Here is an 18,354-nt window from a genome sequence, read left to right on the forward strand (position 1 = left end):
AAAAATGTATAAGATCTTGCCCTTGTCCAGATCACATCTAAGCAAAGGAATGCAAAACTTAATATAAGGGCAGTTTTGAAATCTTCACCCTGTATTCCAGTTAGGATCACCAGGTTATTATTTAAAATATTGCAGAAATAGTTCATAGCCCTGCGTTTTAGGTTGCAGTTCGGCCGGCTGCTCCGCCATCTTGGGAGGCTCATACTCCGCTGTTATTATTCTTTTGATATGTAACGTTACTTGTTTTGTTTGCTCTATGGAGAAATCGAAAGTGAACTTCCAGAGCCTTTTCCAGAATGACTCCGCGTAATGGTATTGTAGTTTTGTAGTTTATCGCTTATTGCTCCACGAACTCACTTGGGATAAAAGCGTCTGCCAAATGACTAAATGTAAATGTAGTTTTTAATACAGCAAGACCGACCTACCATGGTTATATTACTTAATCAAACAGGAAAAAACTAAACGCTACATTGAACGCAATAGCAGCCTGCCTCCAAACATGGTGGAACATTCAACACAGCATGACGTCGATTATCAAGTTCTATACAGGGACACATTAAGATGTTTACACTGTCTAAAATGAAATGCCTCACTTTTTTTATAACAAGATCTTAATCTTCCAGCTCAGAGGTCTAATGCTGAATGACCTATTAAAGCTTCGATGTTATGTCATGGTCATGTTTTGTAATGTACCCACTACAGCATTTCGTTTCCTGTGGGTTGTTTTGCTCTCATTTTCAGTAAACTTGTGGCACAGGAGACAAACATTGTTTATTCATCTTCAGCTTGAATTTCAATCAATGTGCACACAAGTCAAGCATGACTTTAAGGAATTTGAAGACTATGTCATTATTTACAGGAAAATGAAAAAGAATATGCTATGTTTTAAATAACAACTAGTGTAATTTCAGTTTGTGTTTACCCTTCCAAACACAAAATAACCAAAATATTGTCTTTTCACACACAACTGTATTTTTGCCTGACCCAATCCTCTCAGGAGAACACACAGTATCACACTTCATGTTGACTATAGTTTTCATTTCAATGTTTCCGGATGCGAATCAGATCAGAGCCACGGATCTCACTGGTTCCTCTGGAGACTCATGTTAAATTGATCGTTTCACGTTTTACATCTGCAAAACAGTATTCTAAATTCTCCTTGTCAATTACAGGCGTGAGAGAGGGAGATTGCCCCCTAGTGGCAGTCAGTTATTACATTACAAGTTGGAGTAAGAATGTAATAAAAATGCAGACCTGTGAAATTCTGATAAAATGTGTTATGTCTTGTGACACTACAATGTGAAATGGATCTTTCTCACTGATATATTTCTAAAGCATCTCACTTAGTAACTTAGCAGGTTGTAAAGTTATGAATTCACAAAATGTATTAAACATTTCTAGCTAATGAATACTGATTGACAAAATATGCAACATGAACTTTTACTGTTTTGATCAAATAAAGTATATTTGAAATATGGATCCAGATATCTAATCTGTAATATAGACAAAACTGTATATCCAACTGTGTGCAAATGAGCATATTTATGACACCATTGATTTGCATTTGTATTTATTTACACAAACACATACACAAAAATGTATATAAATTTAGGAAATATTGAGATGTATTCATTTATAATGACCAATAACTGAAGTTGTTTATAAAAGTTTGTATTATATAATTTCCCTAAATATAAGCGTGTAAGTGTGTTTTTGTAAATACAAAATGACTACTCATAGTACACAAACATAAATGATGTAAACACAAACTTTTATTCTAGATGCGTTTAATCACTAACATTGATTCAACGTAACATCAATTATGTTTACTATGCCACAAAATAAAGTAAAAAGAAAAAAATGGCTATCGGCAAAAAGCATCCCCACCATAAATTATGCATGAAGAAGAATCTTATTTTATTTAACTACATAATTTACAATCTTCTTTATTAATCATCATGAGATAAAAGGAACACACACATTTTGAGTAGAGTTTAAAATACATTAAGTCCCCACACACTTCCACCATCATTTTGTCCGCTACAGCAGGCGTCCATCTCTGCAGACAGAGTGACAGACAGCGGATGAATGGGATGCTGTGACATCTTCATTCTCAGGCAGGTCGGGATCCCAATCAAGTTTCAAGCCGCGGGTCCCTCGGCACTGTTAATTAAATCAGTCTGCACAGGAAGGAGCCCCTCCAGTTCATTCCACTGCCAATTCATCTACCACCAACTGTAATTATTACCCTTCCATTACAGCCAAGTAGATTTCTTCAACATTTCTCTAGCTAGCAATCAAAGAGTTCCTGGAAGAGGCACTGAAGTAAAGGCATAATAGATGAGTTCGGAAATGCATCGTTTTTTTTCGAAGAAAATATGGCCCATGGGTGATTTCACTAAACAGTGCCACTTTCGTGCAGAATATTTCAGCGTTTTATTCCCCAGCCGCCTGTATGTAGATTATGTATATTAGATGGGTTATAGATTGTAACAAAACTGATATTTGATAACAGAAGCAGAAACATTTTGTTTAAAAAGATAGATAGAACAGCAGTGGTTCTTTAAAGGAATAGTTCACTCAAATATGAAAATTGTCTCATAAATGACTCATTGTTATGCCTTTTCAGATGTATATGATTTTTCTTTTCTTCAGCTGAATTCAATTGAATCTTTTTTATCAACATGTCATCACATCGATCTGGGGAGCTTTCCCCAAAATCATAGTTAGACAACTATAAGACGTTTTAGACATTTTATAAATTGCTGGCAAAAATCACAATTAGGTGGCTTATTTCTGACCTAAATATTAATTTTGATGTCAACTGTATCATAAAATGTGTTTGCTACGCTAAAATTGTGCTAAAAAACACCTTTTTGAGGTCCCATTAGCAGGGTTAGCACGGGTGAGAGCCCCGCCCCAGAGAATCGCCAGTCTTGGCTTTGATTGGCTTCTTTTATTAGAATGCAGGACTTCCTTTGAGACCGGCCATATTGGGTGTTGCCTTCACTCTCGATTCTTACTCATTTCAGTGGTGCATCTTGTTAATTTTAACGTTGGTCGTCTCATTCTGGATTACAAGACAGTGTTGATATTTTGGTGAACAATTCCTTCAAATGATAAATAATTCACATTCATGCTGTAACCAGGCGCACTTCCACAGTATGCCATGTGTTTCTTGGAGAGACTGCTAAGTGAATTGCACTTTGCAAACTGCATTTTTGCGTCATGACTGGATTTGAATACCGTAATCCGTTGTTAAACATATTGTGCAAATAAATTATGCTATCCACGCGAATGTTGCCCATGTTTTTATGATTTCAAAGATACAATCATGGCATTTTACAATCGCCTTCCCATCAACATCAAATTGTCATATTCTGATCATATGTCATCTATACTTTGACTAGGGCTGGATCGGGCAGCCATGACGTGTGTTGAGAGAGTGTCAGGGATATAGAAGAAATCAAACTCGGCTGAGGGGTCCGCCCCATCTTGAGCTCTTTGATTACTCCTGATGACCTCCTCTGGTTCATCGTAAACAGCATCGACATCACTCTCAGCACTGGGTTCGAGGTCCTGTGGATCTGCGTAAATTGCTTCTTCGGCCATGGTCTTTAATGCATCATTAATTGCTAATTGGTGGATAGAATCACTCAACAAGTCAGTGGAGTCTTGTCTGGTCGCCGTCTCATCATTCTCTCCATCTTCATGGGGAGCCACGAAAGCAGACTTCAAAATATCTGTGTCGGCCGTGCAAAAGTCTTGTGGAGGTTCAAACTGATGGACAGCTTTTCTAAGGTTTTGCCAGTGCATGTGAGGGGCTGTGGGGGAAGTTGATTTTGGCTGAGCTTTTGTCACTATGGCGTACACCGGTTCCTCATTCTCGCTGTTGGTTTTGATACTTGTCACTTGACACAAAGGTTGCATCGCATTCAAAGACAAGCTCCTCGTGGTAGCGATGAGCATTTTTGTTGGATGCTGAACTGGTTGCTGTGATGGACAAGAACGTTCTGATGGATTGATGTCATCATATATTATATCAGTGATTTCTCTGCTTTGGACCTCATGGGTGATGCCGCTCTGTTTTGCTGCTGAGGTGTTGGGGAGATGCTGGATTGCTTCGCTGACAATGCTAAATATCTGTTCACCCTGATGGGTCGCAAACTCAAAATCCCCCTCACCGGACTCACATCTGCGGCCTGCCTCAAAAGAGAAAGACAGCTGGGAAGAAAAAAGAAGAAGAGAAACTTATGAGATCTATTTTGAGACCACAGTTGTTTTCCACAATTACTCAAGCGGTGACGAAGACAGGACGCTTATTTCCCACGAGGAAAGCATGCAAATAAAATTTAATACGGCTACATTAAGAAAGTTTACACAACATTTACACCTGCACAATGTCTTTACTGTGACTCACACAAACGTGATTTATCTCAAAATATTTTTAAGATGCTTACCGTGTCTCGGCCAAACTTTCTGACAGAGCAGAATGGCCATTTAAGGAGCACTTTCCTTGTGTTGGAGTCCTTCAGAAGTAAACAGTCACGCTGGGCTGTCAGAATATATTGTCCATAAAGATTGCAACGAACAGAAGCCTCTGTACTCACTGCTATGACCACAAACTCTCGAACTGCAGAACAAAAGATCCATCAGGATTGTTAGAGAAACAAAATGAAAAAAGACATCTAGTCAAAATCTCACAATTTTCAAGCAGAACATTTCTTAATACTTCAAACGGACAGGTCATCCAATAATGAAAATTCTGTCATCACTTCCTCAATTCAAACCTGCAAACCTGCAGAAGTGTTACCAGCTTTCTTCAAAATATCTATTTTTGTGTTCTGCAAAAGAAAGTCATACAGGTTTGAAATGACAAGAGGATGAGTAAATGATGACAGAATTTTTATTTTGGGTGAACTATCCTTTTAAACTTTAAACAAAAAGCATTGCAAGTGCAGTGTATAAAAAGTCAAAAGGGTGATCAATAAAATATCTGCCTGAAATGTAACATATCATCGCTGTCTTTCCAAAACCTTGGATTTTCAAATTAAAGAAACACTGTACTTTTGAAATGATTAAATACTGTGTTGACAAGCACTTTTTAAAACTTTATATTGGTTATATATTTCCAAAACCCAGTGACAAACATAAAGTGTGACTGTAACAAGTTCAATAAAAGGAAGGAAGGAGGCGGGAACCGGCGAACGTAAATCAATCTTTAATTTGTAAATAAACAAACAATAAAACAAACTTAAAATGGCATCCTAGGGCAGCTGACAGCAAGTCCCCCATTCCCTGCTCCACCCCTTCATGGCGGACGGCAGCAGGCTCCGGCCCATTGCCAACGGTGGCGACTCCTCCACTCCTTCTCGGACAGCAGCCATCCCACCTTGACCCAAGAGAACCGCAGCGAGGTCTCCGTCCCGTCCAAATACTAGATCCAGCACCACTACCTAGGGCAGCCACTCGCGGACATCAGACATCTGTAGGGTCATCAGCCGGGAGTGACCCGTCCTTGATGTTTCGCTCTCTTTAATCCCAGATGCTTCCCTTCTACCCCCTCCAGATAACCTAGGATCCAATTGTTCCCGAGCCTATTATTTTCTGCGTAGCCAGAGCCAAAGGCTCCCCTGCTCTGCCTCCTCCGCCAGGTCTTTCAAGGCCTTCTGCAGCTGTTAATCACTGTGCGGAGGATCCTCTGTAGCCAACCTCCACTGGAAAGGTATATGCTCTCCACCCAGCTTGCGTGCATGCAGATGCAAGCTCTGCATACTTTTCCCTTTTCTTCTCAAACACTGCCTCTATCCTGTCGTCTCTCAGGTCCCACTCACCTTCCGGTAACAACAGGGACATCTCCAGTACATTTTAAACACTTTTATCCAGACCGACTTACATTGCTATATCATATACATTTTACAAAGGTATCTGCAATCCCCTGGGATCAAACCCACAATCTTGCATTGTTAACGCAATGCTCTTACCACTGAGCTCCAGTAAGAAGCTGTCTAGCTCCTCTACCCCTTGCTTGACAAATTGGGTAAGCTGGTATACTGATGCCGTACTGGCTTTGTTCACTTAAACTTTACGTGCTTTCACTGACCTCTGCTATCTTCCGTAGGACACGTCGTGGCGCCACTGGTACCGGCCCTGAGTCAAAGCCGTCTTACAGCCGGAGAGGATGTGTTGTAGACTGGGACTCCAGGGGCCACACAGCTGGCAAATTTGTTCTATGCAGTACCAGTGAAACCCCAGGTTCTGGGGTCTTGGGAGGGCATCGTTCGTAGCCCTGATCAGGAAACTTAACCTTGCTTGGGGCAGCTTCCACATATCCTCCAATGTGATGGTCCTTTCAATTACTGCCTCCCAGGTTGTTAATTTCCCTTGCTGGGATTGTCTCTCTGCTCTGACCCTGTAACTTTCTTCCTCCTCCTTCGTTACCTCCTGGACAATAAGCTTTTTCTTCTCTATCTTTGTAGCTATGGATCACATGCTGGTTGCTGTTGTCTATCCGAAGCCTGCCCTGCCCTGCCATGCTGGACTAGTCCCAAAACCTCTTGGTGTTTCAGACAAGTAATGGCCTGATGCACTGCTTGTGGTGCTTCCTATTTGCTTCCTGTACGAACACGGCCATTATAATTTTGTACCACCAGATGGGGAGAGTCTTTAAGCTCAAGCAGCAGCCTAACCTTTTCCAGTTTGCAGCCCAAGCAGATGGTTTTCATCGGAAGCGTCTGTGTGTTCATCCCTAATAGAGCAGAGGTGCACATGCATCGGGGAAGGCCAAGCCACTTCCGGATATATTTATTTGCCTTTGTGTCCATCTTCAGGACTGTCGATGAGGTGATATCACAAAACTTCAGGGTGGTATTACATGGTGGGATATGAAAGAAGTTGAGGGCAAACCTGATGAGCTGGTGGGGGACAGACCCATAAGCATTTGAAAGGTCTAGCCACACAACATGGAGATCTAATTTATTATGCTTGGCTGTCTGAATCCGAACCCAAGTCATCACGGAGTGCACCCAGTAAATTCTTCTGACAACTGGTTTCAATATATTTGTTTGCTAAGAGGTAGCTATCATCTTTTATCTGCTTGTAGTTATGTAGGGAGTCTGTATGGCATCCTGCTTTGCAGAAATATGGATAGGGTGACTAGCCCCTCCACCCCGGTGCAGGCAAAGCATAAAAATATGGAAATATGGGGAAACAAGGTTTCGAAGGATAGCAGCAATATAAGAGTCCCCATGTAGTTTTTATTCTTGGCTCCAGTTGCTGTTATTTAGCTCGATGTGATATTTTGTAATACTTTTTTATTTAATTTATCATCAATTTAAATGTTCTCTGTTAAAATGTTTTGCAACAGTGCACTTGGAAAATTATTAAATAAGAAAACTTTAATAAACAAGGTTAAAAAATGTTAATAACATTCAGAAGGAATAATTATAATGGAGTATGCATAGATGTATTCTCTGAATAAAATAGAACTTTTGGGCAGTTTTATAACCCTTTATTTAACTTAAACGAGGTCCTGTTGCACAAGTCTGTGACATCACAAAGCAGGCTAACATATCGCCAGCGTGCTTTATCAACAGTACATAGAATGCATATAAACTGAATTGCACTGTTCAAATTTACTATTATTATTCAGAATTATTGAAATATTCTGTTTCAAATATGAATGTGTTTTCGATTCTCTTTCAGAACTATATGACACAACCCAAATCGGAAAATTAGGGCTTAAAGGGATAGTTCACCTGAATAAGAAAGTTCATTCATCATTAATTCACCTTCATGTTGTTCAAAACACAGCTTTATTTCTTCTGCAGAACACAATAGAAGATATCCTAAAGGATGTTGGTATTGACTTCCATTTTATGGACACAAAACCACTGAGACATTTCTCAAAACAACTTATTTTGTGTTCCACATAAGAAAAAGTCATATAAAGGTTTTAGTGAAAAAAAGACAGAGTTGTATTGTTGGGTGAACTATCCTGGACTAGAAAAAAAGTATTTGGTTTCCTACTGATGAATACAGTATGACTTTATATTGGCATTCATGTGCACTGAGCTGATAAATCTGATTATTCTGACATGACTTGAACGCATCATGAAGTCAATAGAGCACCTTTTAATATTTGCATCCGCTTCCAATATCCCTACTTATGAACTTTCCATCAGCCAAAACAGAATCGCAGCATGTTTTATCATTTGCGTCACTGACACATACAGTGGAGTTGCACTGAAAGTCAGCAGGGTACACGATCCACTGCTTTTTCTCTGTAGAAAGCTTTGAAATTCAAAACTGGATGTCCACAGGAGCAGAGGAAAGTCAGAGAAGGCAGTCCTGTCTAACTTCAGCCTTTGTTACTTGGCAAAATGTTCACAGCTGTCATTTTCCGAGCCTCTACAACTTCCCGGATGAAACAAGCTCTCAGACTGCTGGCTTGATGCCCTGGGAAGCCTCACCCATGACTGTGGATGTCAGATTTATTTGTTTCTCCTGCTCATGCTAGTTTGCAGCATCGCTCGGGGAGAGATCTGCACGCCGCCGTGCGCGCTTCTCCTACTATCTGGAGACACAGGCGGTATTATGCATGACTCCCTTAACCTGGCTGACTCACTGGAGGTTATTGTGCTATTGTTAGTGTCACGTGTGAAACTTTTTATTTTGAGAGAGAAACTTTATGCTGATTATTGTAGTTTTCACAATCTTTTATTTTGAGGAGCATTTGCTTTTTGTTACAATGTTCTTGTAGATGAGGTTGTGGGCTCGATTCCCAGGAATCACAAATGCTGATAAATTGTATAACTTGAATGCAGCATAACTAAAACAAAATCTGCCAAATGCAAAAATTAAAATGTAAATTCCAAAATATTCTAAAGCTGAAAACACAGGCAGCATTTTAATCATCTAGAGCACCCTTGATTTTAATAACGCTGTCGTCCATTTTTTTACTTTGGAAAAATAGAACTTCTTGACAAGCCCCTTCTGTTTTATTTCCACATTTGATCTGAACTTTGGAACAAAGGAGGACGAAACAATTACTTTTATGTGTTCATTTCTGGTAAATTGACTTTCAAGGGTGTCTGAAGAGATCTTTCGAGTGTTAATCAGCAGCGGGTCACTGATTGTCGGGTCACTGGTTAAAACAGTCTTAAAGACCTCTGTTCATCAGCACATGACGCAGACCAGAAAAGATGATACATTAATTAGCTGCGTGTTTTGTAGGGTAGCAATATTGTGCATGCGCATGAGTCATGCAATGAAAACCGTACTATTTGGGCTCGACAACTGATGAAGTGCACTATACCCGTGAGAAATTTGCTATGAAGTGTTTGGCAGCTTAAGGATATTCGTTTAAAACAAATTCCTATGGTTATTTATTTAAAATAATCTTTGATTTGATGGTGTATTTTTTAAACTATGAATGCAACATGATATTCTAAAATATGCGGTGAAGGATGTGTTTGCAGTTTGAGGTGAATTATTAAAAAAACATAATGCAACAACATGAAACACTCAACAGGAGCAACACATTCCAACAATAAACAACACTAGACAACATCCATGTTGTGGAATTTCTACACTTGGGAATCAGGAAAGCAAGGAACAGCGGAAACACTAGAGCAGGTCAACGATAAACAGAAATGCAAAAGAACATGGATCAGACTATAACAGGAAATGACATAACACCAAATACATTTTACATATGAAAATCTTGTTTCAATATTTCTAAAACATATGTTTTATAGGAATATATCCTGTTGATATACAAAATAAAATGGTAAAATAAAACAGGTACATGACAAAACAAGTTTATGCATTTTTTATATGTCCTACATTTCTATATATATATCACTAAGATTATATACATGATGTGTCAGATAGCTCTGTTGATATTTCCTATTAATATTTCTTATTAATTGTATTCATTTCATATTTATAATTTGATGTTTTACTTATGTGGGACAAGATTTATTAAGGTGACCATTTTAAAGAGCGTGTAAATGTCCTATGTGATGTAAAAATGCATAATTTTTTATTATGTATAGAAAATCATGCTGTTGAACACCCTTTCATCCCCCAAACATAAACACAAAACAAGTTAAGAAAACACTCAAAAGAAGAAAACGTATTTATATAGCTTCAGATGGCACAATGCTGTTTATTTTATCGATTTATTTATAATAAAGACATTTTCAAAATAGAAATTACCCCTGTTTAATGGTATTTACATTTTATTCTTTAATCCGCAACAACAATCAGTAAGCTAATTTCCAACAATGCACGGTTAAAAGTAGTTTTCTGTTCATGTTTCATGTTTAAAGCCGACAGAGCTATCAAAGGCACGCTGAAACCGCAGCAGCACCTGCGGTATTATTCAAGACACCACACCAGACCAGTGTGCAGTTCACCTTAATGTGAAACGACAATACATGCATTAATAAGATACTTTTAATATTCCAGGTTATTTGGTGGACTGTACATTGAATTCTGCAGATGAGTCTGGGGCGTCTAGTTGAGGTAAGGCAAGATAAATGCATTCCTGCGAGCTGCTGATACTATCTCTACTCTCGAACATCAGAGACAGAAAGCAACTACTTTCTTCCAATCTGGAGCATGGGTTTACATAGCAAGCATCTCTAGGCTGGAAATAGACAAGAGGAACTCCCACACTTATTTTGATACCTTAGAACAGCACTTCTTGTATCAAACCTTCATCTGATTTAAATATTTGTCGTTCACCTTTGTGTACAAATACCAGGATTCACATCTCTTCACTACTTATTTTCTTTACTACCATTTTTACTGTGACATAAACGTATTTCTCATTTGTAACATCATGTGACTTATTTTGATTGGACTGCCAAGAGATATCCTTGAATAATATGTGTTGTTTACTATACTTGTTTTAATGTAATATAGGTCTATCATGCTAGTAATATTTACCAATGAATCATTTAGGTGGTTTAAAGAGTTATGTAAACCATAAACCATATAAACAGAAAAAACTGCCCGCAAGAAATTTGGTGCCTAATAGACGGTGCTTTGTAGATTACACTTGCTCTGAGTTTATTTTCTGAAGTTAAACTAGTTAAGCAAACACCACCCACAACCATACGACTCAAAACATTCTTGCTCGTCCAATCAAATCTGTCAGAGAGTGGTTGCAATCCAATTATCCCTAAACTGCTGCGAGCCCGACCTCTGGCTGGTCTCTTTAAACTCACCATCACATTGGATTTAGGAGAGAGGCAGCTAGACTGAAATGCATTTCAAGTTTGTTGACAGCTATATTGAGCTCCCCCACCCAAAAAAAGCGACGAAAATAAAGAATTTCTTAATTTCCAAAGAAACATTTGTAGAGATGAAGATATATAATGACTTAATGCTACAAGGACATTGTAACTTTTTAAAGCGTAGCACTACTTGTTATTAGCAATGTCAAGAGTACAGAAAAATGAGGGTGTGATGTGTCACAGCTCAAAAACAGACCTGCCCTTAACTTATGTTCAAGAGCTGGCTTTCAGAAAAACAAAACCGCCACTTTGTCTGCATGTTTACCTTTAAAACACTTTAACACTCTGCTGGGGTATTTCACCCACAAAGCAGAAGTAAAAGCTCCTCTGTAGGCCAACGGCTCATTTCAGCTACATGAACTCTACCAAAATAAACTGCACACACACAATAGAGCATTACGCACCTTTCCGCAAGTTTTGTGTGACATAAGCTTCTAGTCCGTTCCACTGTGGTTTTCCTTGTACTTCTATTTGTATCTATGCAAAACGTGTGAATGCAAGTTCCTGGAAAGTTCGTATTTGTTTAACAAAACCCTTTGGATCTGATACTTCACATAGCAGTAAAACTTTGACCAACAGAGATCCAAATTTCACATCTTAAACTTTCATCTTAAAGGTGTCTTTTTTTATTTGGGAGCCAAGTCGAAAGTTCAATCTGATCTCATGAGAATTCGTGACTATTTTACGCGGTGTCTTATTCGTATGAATTCGTACGCCGTGAATTGTACACAAACAAAAAATTACTTGAAAGAAGCGATACTGAAGCCTGATCATAACGTCGCTGGCGTGAAAGCAAATATAATAAAGAAATATAACTGCAAGCAGTAATAACGGGTTTCTCGTCATCTGAGCCATCCAAGGCACTGTGACATCATTGAACAGGCTCAGGGGGCACTCCCCAACACACCCACGACGGATCAAAGTCCTACACACAGAAAAATGACAGGATTAAGCAGCAATCCTCGGGTAGATGAGACGAGAATCACGCGAAGCTCATAAGTATACGGTCTCAAACATTCCTTCAGGGTTCTTCATATGTATTATACTACTTAATTGCAAGTCAGTTGGATTATTTATTAAGGAGTAGCGACCTTTAACGTACATTCTTCACGTTAATATAATAAAGGACCCTGTAATGGTCACACAACAAAAAAAACTCAACATGTTTTTAATCATTATTGACCTAGAGAGTCCAGAGAATTGTACTGTGGTGGAAATTTTGAAATTGCTTGAAAATCAAAGAACTAGTTAGCAAAAGTAAGTTTTTAACATCGTCACCAATAACTCGTGAACCGTTTGATTGACATCAATGGATCAAGAGGCAAAGTTGTTCAGAATGTGGAGGACTATCGTAAGATATCATTAGTTTGTGTAAATGTCAAATGATCACGTGATGCACAATTGTTTAAGAAATGAAATATGCGTCAATTTTGCCATTTTTTGTGTTTTAGCGGCACCTAGTGTCCAAACGCCACCTTCTTTTGTAGGTGACCTCGGAGTGATGGTCTACACATATGTTACAAGCCCCATGATGATGTGTTAATCCGTTCTGGATTTATGGCCATTTTAATGTGATAGGCTCCGCCCATTTAAAGTTTTGACGTGCCTAAGCGACGGTGAAAGGAAATTTCAACTTTTTTTCAATGATTATTTACATTCACACTCCACAGAAGTCATCTGCATTGGTTTGGTTCCGATCGGTTGAAAAACCAAGGACTAGTTCGCGAAAGTAGGTTTTTAACATCATCAGCGATAACTCACGAACCGTTTGATCGACAGAAGCGTGAAATAGTGAAATAGGCTACTTCCGGCTTTGATGTTTTGATGCCCCCTAGCGACGCTGAAAGTTTTTTTCAATAAATATTTACATCAGTGGTTCTTAACCTTGTTGGAGGTACTGAACCCCACCAGTTTCATATGCGCATTCACCGAACCCTTCGTAAATGGAAAAATTAAATAAGATATTTTTCAAATCCAAAACATAGGTATATATTTTACTGGTGCACAAAATGAACCGTGCATCAACATCACTGTGTTTTAAAGAACAAAACCATTCAAACATTTTTCCATCTCCATGCAGGTTAAGGAAGTGTTCTCCTAGTTTTGCCGGTGCTAGACTAGAATTGCAAATCATGCAGTTAGGACGCTGACTCCCACCACGTTTCGTTATACATGTGAATCCATATTGTACATATTCGTCCGACCAAATTCTTTTTTTGCTCGACATAGTTAGTATGAAGGGATTCAAATATTAAGAACGAAATCACACGACGTACCATCAGGACAGTCACAAGTCAACTACTGAGCGCACCAAATTCCCTGCAGCACAGATAGGCCAAGCGATGTTGTGTGATCACCTGCAGCCAATGATGGCCAATCGGGGCGTGTCATCACGAATCATATGAGTCGGGTGTGTGTCTTGACCTCCACCGAACCCCTGAGACTGACTCACCGGACCCCTGGGGTTCGATCGAACCCAGGTTAAGAACCACTGATTTACATTCACACTCCACAGAAGTCATCAGCGTTGGTTTGGTTCCGATCGGGCAAAAATCCAGGGACTAGTTCATTTTTTTTTATAAAATGCAAATTAGCGGAAACATTTGCATACCAAGGATTCCAATGACACCAAACACTTTGTTGTGCGACATCCGGTTTACGAGCATTGAGTCCAAACGCATTGGCCATCGCTATAGAGCCACCTATGGGCCGATTTGGCTGGTTCACTGTATCTGAGTAACCTGCACAGATACAACCAACTGACAAAGTCTAAAGTTTCTACGATTGACGGTTTGGGCTGGGCGACGTGTTTTAAGGCGGAAAAATAGAAGAAGAAGAAGAAGAAGAAGAAGAAGAAGAAGAAAAATCACTACAAAAACAATAGGTTTTCAGCCCTTCGGGCTCGAAACCCTAATTATATAAGCACTCCTTTTGAGGAAGCGCACTTACATTTTTCGTATTGACGTTTATTCAAGTCTCAAACCCTGTTTGCTTGCCTTAGCAACCGTCACTAAAAACATCCCATAGAGGTCCTTACCACACTGAACACATCCCTTACAAAAGTTTAGCCCCTTCAATAATACACGTGGGCCAATAAAACGTCTTCAGCGAAATGAGAAGGATAAAGCAGGAAGTCAATAGGAAGTCGCCTTGGGTGAATCTGAGGACAGCTTGCATCCCTCTGCTTCATTTCATTTGTCGTCGCCCCTGAATGCGCTCTCTCTATACATACACCTGAAAACAGTGTCCCCTCATTTCTGTCCTTTAATGGAACCAAGGTTGGCCACCTGTGGCCCAAATGGGCAGGTTGATTCAGGCCCGAGGTTTCGCTTGAAAAAGAGCGTGTTCGACCTTGCAATAGGACAAACAAAAATAGCATCTCTCTCTCTGTTCCTCCACTGACACTAATATTACCTGTGACCGTGAGACGATACAAAGTGATATTCAACAATAATGAATAAACTAGGTGGAGAATTCATTTAAATTACATTACATGTACTGTGTACTGTATATACATGTACTTCCACCGTAAGTGGAAGAAGGTTGATTTGACCACTGCACTAATTTGTTTCTCAAAACCAAGGTTGCAATAGACAAGAACACCAGGATTTTTAGCACACGGTGTCATTTAAGAGGAGAGATGGCCAAATTAAGGGGCATAGTCCTCATATGACTCTACACCAAAACTTTGATTTCAGTTGTTTTCATTAAACAGTAAGAAATTCTGCTTTAACCATGTTTGTAGTTCATTCAAACAATGCTGCAGAGGTTCTAAGGATTCCTTGCTTTTATGTTGCAAGGGAAAATAAAGCTGAGTATCATCCGCGTTCATGTGGAAAGACACTCTGCATTTCTCAAAGATAGCCCCCATCGGAAGCATAAATATAGAAAATAAAACAGGGGTGAGAATTGAGCCCTGAGGCACCTCACAAGCAAGTGGGTTTGAGGATGAACTGTGTTGGCCTTAAGAGACAGAAAAACTCCTGTGTTAAAAAGTTTGAAACAATTTCAACAACGTGCCCCGTAGCCCCACACAACTCTTCCACCTAGAAATCAGGATTTTGTGGTCAACCATGTCAAATGCAGAACTTAAGTCTAAAAGCACCAAAGCCACAGCATTCCCTTTCTAATAGAATATAATTTACTACTTTTGAAAGTGCAGTTTCCGTGGTGTGTTTAGACTTAAAACCTGATTGGAATTTTCTAGATATTATTCAATATCATATGTGATTGCAACTGAGTCAACACAATTTTCACAAGAATCTTGGAAAGATATGGCAGATTCGATATAGGCCTGAAATGATTGAGACTTGAAAAATCAAGATATGGCCTTTTGAATGAGGGAGTTACTGTAGCTGATTTTAAATTTACATTTATGCATTTGGCAGACACTTTTGATATCTTACAAAGATGAAGCTGAACAAAATTCCCCAAGTACAGGCTTAATCTCAGCAGAACAATTTTCTCATTAAAATTGTACAAAATTGCTCACACACTTTTTAATTATTATTTTTTATATTGTATTTATTTATTCTATTAATAATTATTATTTATTCCCGGTTCAGAGTGAAAACATTGTAAAATAGCAAAATAATGTAATTTCATCGTGTCTAGCACCTTACCACTGTCTGCTGTGTCATAGAGGGAGTTTTCCTGCATTTCTCTGCAACCTCTCTCAGGTTCAGAGAGATTCCCACTCTGTTTTAGTAATCTTGGCTCATTCTGTGTTTCCTGTAAAACATGCAATGGTTTAAAAAAATGATCAGCAAAACCCACTAATGATCATCACATTCATCATGTCATGCAGTAACTGAATGTGACCTACAGGAAACGCCTGCTCACAGAGGCACTTGACCCACTCCTCTGCTTCTGGTCGGACGGCTGCAAACACGTATAGTTTGTCTGTGGTTTCCAGAATGAAAGTGGCACAGTCTTTGGGGCAGCCGTCCGTCTCATTTTCTGATATCCTGATACATTCCCTCAGCCTGATCACCTGTTTGTAGTCGGGTTTGCGTTTGTTGGATCCTTCCTTAATGGACATTTGTTTGTGTTCGTAGAGCTCCAGCCGCGCCACGCTGCGCCTGCCCTCCGCCACCAACACACACCACACCTTCCTCCATCTCTGAGAAATTGAATGCACATTATAGTCTGTAATGTGCTTTTGTAGTGTTCTTTAGGAACTTAAACAAATAGGCTACCACAAATTTGATAACTCATATAATGTATGAATGGCTTTGCAGTTAAAAACAAGTAGCAAACCAAATGGGTGTGCTTAATACTAATATAGAAACAAATGCATTGAAAGCAAACTTTTATTTGCCCATTTGTTGTGGTAACGAAGGTTATTTTCAGTGAATATAGAGTATGAAGTCAACTGCAAGTGTATCACATCACAGTAACTAGTGTAAAACATTTGCCTAAAAGTGTCTAAATGTTTTTGTTTTCAAGTAGTTTATTGTATAATTTAAAACCAAACAAAATTATTTTGTTGAATCGTTTATGCTTCTGTGTTTCATTAAAATAGATGTCACTTGGGTTGATCTTTTGTTCTCTAAAGTGTTCATATACTTCTTGCACACACTGTTCATGATTTGAAATAAAATTGTATAGATAGATATACGCTTCATAAAACAAACAGTGGAAAATGTCCCTAGTTGAATGACTCCTCTAAGACATCTGTTTGAACTTTGTACAGCAGCCCTTATAAATTACCTTCTCCCAGTTAAGTATCTACAAAAGTAAAATAAAATGTTCTCAGAAAAGGTCTAGCATGACATAAAATTTTTATAATGATACACATACAGTACATATGCAGGTGTCAAGCAATGCTTAACCTTGAAATCTTGGATTCTTCTTCATCGCTTTTGTTGAAAAAATGGTATCCCTACTTTGCAAAGACCCGTATCCTAAATTTCCGTCTGAAAATTGTTTCTTATTATTTATTGCATCAGTTAACAGTTGAGATATATTTTTTCATCCAAGCACATAATTTTACGTATTTACTTTCTGTTTTGCGTCCATTGTGGTCAGTAAACTGTACGACAGTGACGGCAATGGCAGCTTTGTACTTTGTGACCTCGGTGTCGCATGCCGAATTGTCAACCAGTCAAGAATAAAGTGGAATTTTGACAAACTTTTTAAATATTTGTTTTATTACAATAAAGTTCTTAATTGTGTAAAAACATTTACATTCTGAAACGCTAAGGAGTCTCACCTTTCCGAAGCGCTTCTGGTGGAGGTAAAGCTTCCCACTTCTCCTGATGTCCTCCTCCATAGTTCGTCAGCTGGACTTTATTTCAATTTATCTCACTTTCTTGTCTTTGGTTTTTGCTTTTAACCAATTTGCTTGCTAAGATGCATTGCTGTGGCACTTGTTGTGAATGGCCTAAGCTACTTCTGTCAGTCTTACTTCCTGTCTCAAATGAAGTCTAATTCAGTCACTTGGAGAAGTCAGATGAGTGGGTGTGTGTCTGCATGGTTGTGGTAGCCTCGTTTCCTATTTGTATGATTCTTCCTGTTCGACACTATATAACGGGTGAAGACTGCAAGTCGTCTGAACAACGTGTGACTGTTTTAACATCCTACCATTTCCACAGAATCAATCACATGATCAGGCGGAAATAGTCCTTATGTATAAAAGCGGTGAATACTGAAAGCTGTGCAGATGAAGGTGCATCATTGCATCAGTCTAAAATTAGTTTAACATGCAAATGACCTTTAAAACATTAACCTTTTCCAGGATGTAAAAGAATGGTTCATGGAGCATGCAAAGTGTGCGTGTGTCATCTGATGATATTTTTTTGCTGAGTTAATTATACTGGAGAGATTGTGCAGACCTGTTTATCAAATGTACGTCCGTACACACTAGTCATGTGAAAGACAGTCAGGAAACTGTCTGATGTGAAGTGGATATCAACTGCAAACATTAGGTATAAGGGTTTGAGCATGCATATAGTGCCCCTTTGTGACCGTTAGGGGTTATTACAGCACTTACCAACATTTAATTAAATCTACATTTTTGAAGACTTGAACTTGCCCCTAAAGTGTA

At 38.9% G+C, this 18,354-nt stretch overlaps 1 protein-coding gene across 1 annotated transcript; it reads right to left on the reverse strand.

Annotated features, from left to right (window-relative positions):
* Positions 1 to 1,750: 1,750 nt before the first annotated feature.
* dok2l (docking protein 2-like) lies at positions 1,751 to 17,876 on the reverse strand. Its single transcript, XM_079449272.1, has 5 exons — positions 17,521 to 17,876; positions 16,132 to 16,428; positions 15,929 to 16,037; positions 4,461 to 4,633; positions 1,751 to 4,224 (listed from the first exon to the last, which is right to left on the reverse strand). Exons 1-5 carry the CDS (start codon positions 17,578 to 17,580, stop codon positions 3,385 to 3,387), a joined length of 1,479 nt encoding a protein of 492 aa, XP_079305398.1. The 5' UTR covers positions 17,581 to 17,876; the 3' UTR covers positions 1,751 to 3,384.
* Positions 17,877 to 18,354: the final 478 nt, after the last annotated feature.

This window comes from Barbatula barbatula, assembly GCF_947034865.1.
Source record: "Barbatula barbatula genome assembly, chromosome: 24".
In the NCBI taxonomy this organism is placed as follows: Eukaryota; Metazoa; Chordata; class Actinopteri; order Cypriniformes; family Nemacheilidae; genus Barbatula; species Barbatula barbatula.

Coding starts and splice junctions, on each gene's coding strand:
- dok2l (XM_079449272.1), bottom strand. CDS start 17,580: ATGGAGGAGGACATCAGGAGAAGTGGGAAGCTTTACCTCCACCAGAAG. Junction 16,429..17,520: donor ACCAGAAGCGCTTCGGAAAG/GTGAGACTCCTT, acceptor TCAATTTCTCAG/AGATGGAGGAAGGTGTGGTG. Junction 4,225..4,460: donor GAAAGTTTGGCCGAGACACG/GTAAGCATCTTA, acceptor TTTTCTTCCCAG/CTGTCTTTCTCTTTTGAGGC.